Below are 7,466 nucleotides of genomic sequence, written 5' to 3'. Positions count from 1 at the left end.
TGCCGATTAGATGAGTAAAACCGAAATTACTTCTCTAACGCCGGATCAGGGATCGGTTAGAAATGCCCCCTAAGGCCTTGTTCGTTTAATCCTCCTCCCAAGGGGATTGGAGTGGATTGGAGAGGATTTTGCCTTGTAAGGGATCTAATCCCTCTCAAACCCTGCCATTCCCCTTCAAAAACCACCTCAACCGAACAAGGCCTAAAGGATCTTCAGGGGATCGAGGATCAGTTTTGGGAGCCCCTTATTACACTTTGCCTAACTCAAAAAACTATCAAACGTCATTCCAATTGCACATGATTAGGATTTCAGTGACATTATGAAGATACATGTTCACAAGGACAAGATGGACCCAACCAAATGATTTAGTTCAACCACAAGTTCCTCGATTCATGTCAGATACATGAGCCCAGCCAGGCAAAACAGCTATCGTTCTCTTGTATACTGTTCGTCTCGACCAGCGCGGCACAGGGGATTACGGCTGCTGCCGTCAGTGACTGCCGCTGCTTCCCCGGACCATCCTCGCCGCCGGGACTCCACTTCAAGACCTTCCGATGACCCGATTCAACCAATCCACTAGACACCACCAGAGGGTAGCAGCCGAGTACTACTACCTTGTCGACGTCGGAACAGTAAACCCCATCCCGAATTGGGCAGACGGATCGGCAGGAAGCTTCCACACCGTCGCTGTTCCGCCACCTTTCAGCTTCCCTGAAGATCATCGATACTGAACTTCTCTAGAACGACGCGAGAACGGCCGGTGTGGGAAGGAGGGCGAACCATGGTGTTACCGAAGCCGCCGGGCGACGGCGGCGAACGAGGCGGCCGGACCGGACCGTCGGCGAACTCGCGGGAGCCTACGGAGCCAGGGAGTGGAGGGTGCGTACGAAGCTAGGCCCTCTGTTTGCTGCTGATGAACCGTATGATCTGTAGTCGTAAAACCCTGCCGGATCCGTCACCTCCATCATCCTCGCGATCTCCTCCAAATACCCGTCGAGGGCCTCGACCTTGTGGAAATCGTTGGTGGCGACGGCGAGGCTATGGTCATTCTGGTGGAAGGAGTCGGCCGTCGACAATGGATTTTGCGGTTTCTGCTCCGGTATCGGCCCGGCCAGCGGAGCGTTCCATTGGCCCTGGAAATGTTGGTTGTGCATGGTGTCCCTGTAGAAGAAATTGCTGGTGCTGGTGCCCGTCTGACTGACGTACTGGTGCTGCTGCTGCTGGGGGATGCAAGGAGCGGCGGCTGCCGGAGCCTGCAGGCAGTTCATGTACTCGTCGCCGCCCTCCGACGACTCGAAGCTCCCTGTATTGGAGTTCGAGTCGGCGGTGGTGATGGCGGCGGATGGCGTGGGCGCCGGCCTCCACGGCTGCTGCTGCTTCCGGTAGGTGATGGTCCTCCTGAAGATCCTGCAGATGGTCCACACCTCCTGCATTTTCAGGTCACACGTCAGAGGGTCAATCTTACACTTTACAGTAGGGTAGCGCACCGTGACTTTGTGTGGAAATGGAATGCACGCGCGGATCACTTACGGCTTCCTGCATGCTCGGGGAGGAGTTGGTGGCCGCGGCGGCGGCGACCGGCGGGAGGCGGAACTCATGCATCATCCAGTCGGTCTTGGTGCCCTTGCCGGCACTGCCACGGTAGTAGACGAGCGACTTCTTCAGCCCGATGGACACGCTGGAACCCGAGGCACCGCCGGAGGCAGCGGAGTAGATTGGCCGGTCGATGCCGGTGGCCTTCCAGAAGCCAGAGCCGGTCACCCTGTTGGGCCGGATGCTGTTCCGGTACTTCCTCCCTCTCAGGCAGAAGAAGTACCACTCTTTCTCCCCACCAACCGTGCTCGCCTCTGCGTATTTTGCAAGTGGACGATTGCACTTGTAAGATAGAAAATCTTTGTCCCAGAAAAGAAATTGCACTTGATCGAGCCACGGCGCACGATGAATGATGCATGGAGAGAAGGAGCTTACTGGGGAGATCCCACGGGTCGTGCTTGTAGATGTCCATCTCCCGGATGACCTCGATGCGGAGCGACTTCCTGGCCACCTTGCGGCGGAGGTAGAAGGTGACCAGCTCCTCGTCGGTGGGGTGGAACCGGTACCCCGGCAGCACCACGTCGTCGTCATCCTCCTCGTCTCCGGCGCCGAGCACCACCTCCCCGTCGCTCGTCGCCTTCTCCATCTCTATGGCGCTCATCTCCGCCTTGGCCACCATCATAAATCAATCTCAGCTAGCTATCTAGCAAAGCTTCTCCTGCGATCTTGCCTTTGTTCTCGTTTATACGTCTTGCTTGCTGCTGTTTCTACTCTGCCTAGTTCTACACTTGTATGGATCTTCTTCCTTGTGTTGAGAATATGCGTTGTATATATAGGGTAGGAAGCTCTTGGTGGCCTTGGAGTTAAGAAAATTAAGGTGAAAGCTACCGAGGCGAGGGCTCTGCAAGAAGGTAAGGAGGTGACATAATTCCAGTCTAACTCGCTTGGTCTGACTTCTCTCGCCACAGTCGATCTTGACGAATCTTCTTCACAGCAGCTTCTCATTTACGTATTGTGCTTGCATGTGTACCATCTAATAACATTTCTAGCCAATCCCTTGAATCTTTAGAGCAACTCCAATGAGGCGACCCATTTCGTCCGCCTGCGTCCGTTTGGATCGATGCGGGCAAAAATGGTGGCCCAACGCGCTGACCCAAACCCAAATCTTGTCTGCTTCGCGTCCGCGCCGACGCATTTGTACCCCAAATTTGCGTCTCAAATGCATCAGCGCGGACGCGGAACAGACGCCATGCGCGCCTTCTCGGTGTCCACCGCGGCCCCACCTAGCGGTCGTCCAACCGCCCGCGGCCAACCTGGTCAGCTTAATTTATGACCTCGAGCCCACGCGTCAGCGACGGCGGTCATTCTTTTTTTAAGCCGACCGTGTGGCGGGGCCGTCCTCATCCGAATCGTCCTCCACATCTAGCAAGCTTTGCTTCCCCGTCGCCGGCAAACCCTAGCCACCACCACCACCACAGCGAGATGGGGCTCTTCTCCGGCGCCAGTAGCAGCAAGGCCAAGGGCAAGGCCCCCACCATCCCTTTCCCCTTGGAGTTCTTCCCGCCTCCGCTGACGCCGGCTCGCCGGCAGAGGCAGCGCGTGAACGTGCCAGTGCACCAGGCGGAGTGGCACTGGCAGCACCACATGCCTCTCCTATACCCCGACGTCACCCTGTCGCACGACTGGCATCTGGATCCGGAGAGGAACCCAGTGCCGACGGCGCCGCGGTCAGCTAGGGCGCACGCGAAGGAGGTGCGGCGCCGGCGGGCGCTGCTGACGCCGGAGCAGCGCCGCGACCCCGCCTACGCAATCGACTCGCCCAACTGGACAAGGTGGTTCGCCTTCAAGCACGAGGAGGCGAGGCAACACGGCGTGCGCGACGTTGACCGCAGTGTGCCGCCGCCGCCGCTCGTCGTCCGCGAGGAGGACCATGCGGCCCTTGCGGCGGTCTACCGGGAGAGCGAGGAGGACGAGCGGCACAGGGTGGAGGCGGTGGAGGAAGAGGAGGCTCGGTATGAGGCGGCCATGGCGCAGGCCATTGCCCTCTCCGCGGCGGGCGACTGCGTGCTGCCACCGGTGGCCCCGCCATCCCCTCCCCGACGCCATGTCAAGGCCGAGCCGGAGCCGCAGCCGCAGCCCGAGCCGGAGCCGTCTGCCATCGAGCGCTACTCCTGGACAGGAGTATTGCACGAGTGGGTCTCCGCGTCACCGGTTTGGATGGAGGTGACGCCGGCGCAGGACGCGGCGTACCTCGAGATGTGGCGCCAGCAATGGCTGGCCGAGGAGCGATGTCGCGGCGAGTATGAGGAGATGCTTGAGCGCGACCTCGAGGAGAAGGAGCGCGAGGCCGAGGAGGAGGCGCGCCAGGCCGCGGCTGCACAGGCGGCCGCACAGCCCCCCGTGGCAGCACAGCTGCCCGCGGCCGACATCGCCGCCGCCTGGAACACGGCATTCCCTACGCCGACGCTCATCGACCTCACCGACCCCGAGGACGACGCCGCCGCCGCCTAAGGTAGCGCGCCGCCTCGTAGTTTAGTTTGCTTTTAGTTTTATTTAATGCTAATGTGGACGCGTGGACTCTCGCCGGCCTTCCTCGCCGGCTTTAATGTTTAATTAAGTTGTTTTTATATTAAATATGCATACATTGTTTTTTTTGTCGGTGCTATCAAAATGGGTCGGGCGAGCGTTGGACGCATACCCCGACCCAAACGCGAAAGCGGACGTTCGTGTTCGTCTGGCCAACTCAAATGGACAAAAAGTAAAAAAAATCACCATCCGTTTGGGTCGGCCTGTTGGAGTTGCTCTCAGAGGAGCAAATTTAAGAGCTAGCCGCATCTAGCTTAACTCTTAAACAGTTAGAGAGTAAAAAATTATGGCTTTGCTACACACACGAAAACATTGTTACTTAAATTACGAACGAGATGGTTGGAAATTAAGAAGGCCCAGGCCGACCCCGTGAAAATCAAGTGGTTGATTGGTTAAGAAAACTCGAAACGTAGCTTTACGTGATAAAATTATGTAGGTGTGTAGCATTTTTGAAAAAATTAAGGAGTTATCCCTGCAAGGCAGCCCAACTCTCACATTTTTATTCTTCCGGTGCCACTTCTCAGATAATTTTGGCCTTTCATCCTCCTTTTTTCGATAAAGAGCATTATTATTGATTTAAAATGTAGCATTAAGCGGATATAAAACATAATAAGCATCACCCGGCCTCTGCATAACTAAGATGCATACAACCAAACAAAAACAAATTAAAAGAAAATAAAAAGGGCGACATATCAACAACAATAGGATCATATAGGACCGGCGGTCCGCCTATGTCAAAGGAGTTGGTACGGCTATCCGTAGATTATGCTGTCACCCATGCTGAGCGAAGACCTCCCTAGCCACCCGCTCCAACCGCGTACACACCACCTTGAATATCGGTTGATACTCCGTTCGGTATAGTAAAGAGACTTGCCGGTAAATAAGCGAGTGCGTACACACCACGTATGAAGCGAGTGCGTACAACGGAAAATAACCTGCAAAGGAGAGGTGTTTTTGCCCTCGAAAACCAAATCATTTCTACATAGCCAGAGTGCCCATAATAAGGCATATGCTCCCACCCGAACTAGCATTTGAACCTATTTGAAATGCCGTCCAACCAGTGACCAAAGATATTGGCAACACTTGTGAGCAGATACAAATGGCCTCTCATCCTCCTACGCGAGCCGTCACCACTTCTCGCCACCACCATCCAATTTCACCGCCGCGGACACCGCAGCCCCCAATTCCAAATGGAATCGAACCGGAAGGCTCCTCCGCTACCACGCCGACTGCAACGCCGTCAGAATCGACCCCTCTACCGCTGTCCGCGCCAACGAAGAGGTTGGGAACAAAAAAGTAGGATGAACTATATGCATGTTTTAATTTAAATTGCTCTATTAGATAAACTATATGCATGTTTATGGTTTTTGTTGTGTATGTTGAATTTGAATGATTGATGAAATATCATCAGTTGTACAAAATGTATGTGATAAAGGCTAGAAGAATTTGTCTACAAAAAATTAGAGAGTTAAATATACGGGTTCGGCTTGGTTCCGTCATCTTAAATGGAGCAAACTTTTAAGAAGACAAGTATATAAACATCTCGAACATCAACCCTCAAACCGTCTGCATATGTCCGGACATGTTTTGCCACCCAACGTGGGCCTGTATCGGTCCTCCGGGCTTTTCGGGCGTGCTTTTTCCCGTTAACCGGAAACAAACTGGGGGGAGGGGGGTTATGGGCGTCTGGACTGCTGACACGCCCGCTCCTGACCGCCCTGGTACACAAAAAAACCCTCCTCCCTCGCCCATGTGCGTTCCCACCTGGCGCCAACTGCCCGCCTCCATGCCGTTGTAGAGCGGTCACTCAACAATGACACTGGCCCAGAGCGGACGCGACCTCTCACTGGCGCCGGCATTGAAGTATCTATTGGAAATATGCCCTAGAGGCAATAATAAAAGTATTATTATTATATTTCCTTGTTCATGATAATTGTCTTTTATTCATGCTATAATTGTATTATCCGGAAATCGTAATACACGTGTGAATACATAGACCACAATATGTCCCTAGTGAGCCTCTAGTTGACTAGCTCGTTGTGATCAACAGATAGTCATGGTTTCCTGGCTATGGACATTGGATGTCGTTGATAACGGGATCACATCATTAGGAGAATGATGTGATGGACAAGACCCAATCCTAAGACTAGCACAAAAGATCGTGTAGTTCATTTGCTAGAGCTTTGCCAATGTCAAGTATCTCTTCCTTCGACCATGAGAGCGTGTAACTCCTGGATACCGTAGGAGTGCTTTGGGTGTATCAAACGTCACAACGTAACTGGGTGACTATAAAGGTGCACTACAGGTATCTCCGAAAGTATCTATTGTTTTATGCGGATCGAGACTGGGATTTGTCACTCCGTGTAAACGAAGAGGTATCTCTGGGCCCACTCAGTAGGACATCATCATATGCGCAATGTGACCAAGGAGTTGATCACGGGATGATGTGTTACGGAATGAGTAAAGTGACTTGCCGGTAACGAGATTGAACAAGGTATTGGATACCGACAATCGAATCTCGGGCAAGTAACATACCGATAGACAAAGGGAATTGAATACGGGATTGATTAAGTCCTTGACATCGTGGTTCATCCGATGAGATCATCGTGGAACATGTGGGAGCCATCATGGGTATCCAGATCCCGCTGTTGGTTATTGACCGGAGAACGTCTCGGTCATGTCTACATGTCTCCCGAACCCGTAGGGTCTACACACTTAAGGTTCGATGACGCTAGGGTTATAAAGGAAGTTTGTATGTGGTTACCGAATGTTGTTCGGAGTCCCGGATGAGATCCTGGACGTCACGAGGAGTTCCGAAATGGTCCGGAGGTAAAGATTTATATATGAGAAGTCCTATTTTGGCCACCGGAAAATGTTCGGGATTTTTCGGTATTGTACCGGGAAGGCTCTAGAAGGTTCCGGAGTGGGGCCCACCTGCATGGGGGGACCCACATGGACGTGGGTAGTGGGGGAAAGGCCCCACACCCCTGGTCAAGGTGCACCAAGATCCCCCCTTAGAAGGAATAAGATCATATCCCGAAGGGATAAGATCAAGATCCCTAAAAAGGGGGGATAACAATCGGTGGGGAAGGAAATAATGAGATTTCTTTCCTCCCACCTTGGCCAACGCCCCAATGGACTTGGAGGGCAAGAAACCAGCCCCTCCACCCCTATATATAGTGGGGAGGCGCATGGGATCTATACACGAAGTTCTGGCACAGCCCTACCTCTCTTCCTACTCCTCCTCTCCCATGGTGCTTGGCGAAGCCCTGCTGGATTGCCACGCTCCTCCACCACCACCACGCCGTTGTGCTGCTGTTGGATGGAGTCTTCCTCAACCTCTCCCT

The 7,466-nt window shown here is 53.7% G+C and overlaps 1 protein-coding gene across 1 annotated transcript; it reads right to left on the bottom strand.

Moving 5' to 3' along the window:
- Positions 1-281: 281 nt before the first annotated feature.
- On the bottom strand, positions 282-2,318 carry LOC123107898 (transcription factor JUNGBRUNNEN 1). The gene is made up of 3 exons (XM_044529795.1): positions 1,969-2,318; positions 1,531-1,847; positions 282-1,427 (listed from the first exon to the last, which is right to left on the bottom strand). The coding sequence occupies exons 1-3, from the start codon at positions 2,213-2,215 to the stop codon at positions 858-860; spliced, it is 1,134 nt and encodes a 377-aa protein (XP_044385730.1). The 5' UTR covers positions 2,216-2,318; the 3' UTR covers positions 282-857.
- Positions 2,319-7,466: the final 5,148 nt, after the last annotated feature.

Source organism: Triticum aestivum, chromosome 5A (genome assembly GCF_018294505.1).
Source record: "Triticum aestivum cultivar Chinese Spring chromosome 5A, IWGSC CS RefSeq v2.1, whole genome shotgun sequence".
Taxonomy (NCBI): domain Eukaryota; kingdom Viridiplantae; phylum Streptophyta; class Magnoliopsida; order Poales; family Poaceae; genus Triticum; species Triticum aestivum.
This window is presented reverse-complemented; position numbering and strand designations above follow the sequence as displayed.

Bases quoted from the DNA above. Each gene is read 5' to 3' on its own strand.
- LOC123107898 (XM_044529795.1), bottom strand. From the start codon at position 2,215: ATGATGGTGGCCAAGGCGGAGATGAGCGCCATAGAGATGGAGAAGGCG. The intron at 1,848-1,968 runs GTAAGCTCCTTC...CAAAATACGCAG, and splicing joins CGACCCGTGGGATCTCCCCA to AGGCGAGCACGGTTGGTGGG. The intron at 1,428-1,530 runs GTAAGTGATCCG...CTGAAAATGCAG, and splicing joins CCCCGAGCATGCAGGAAGCC to GAGGTGTGGACCATCTGCAG.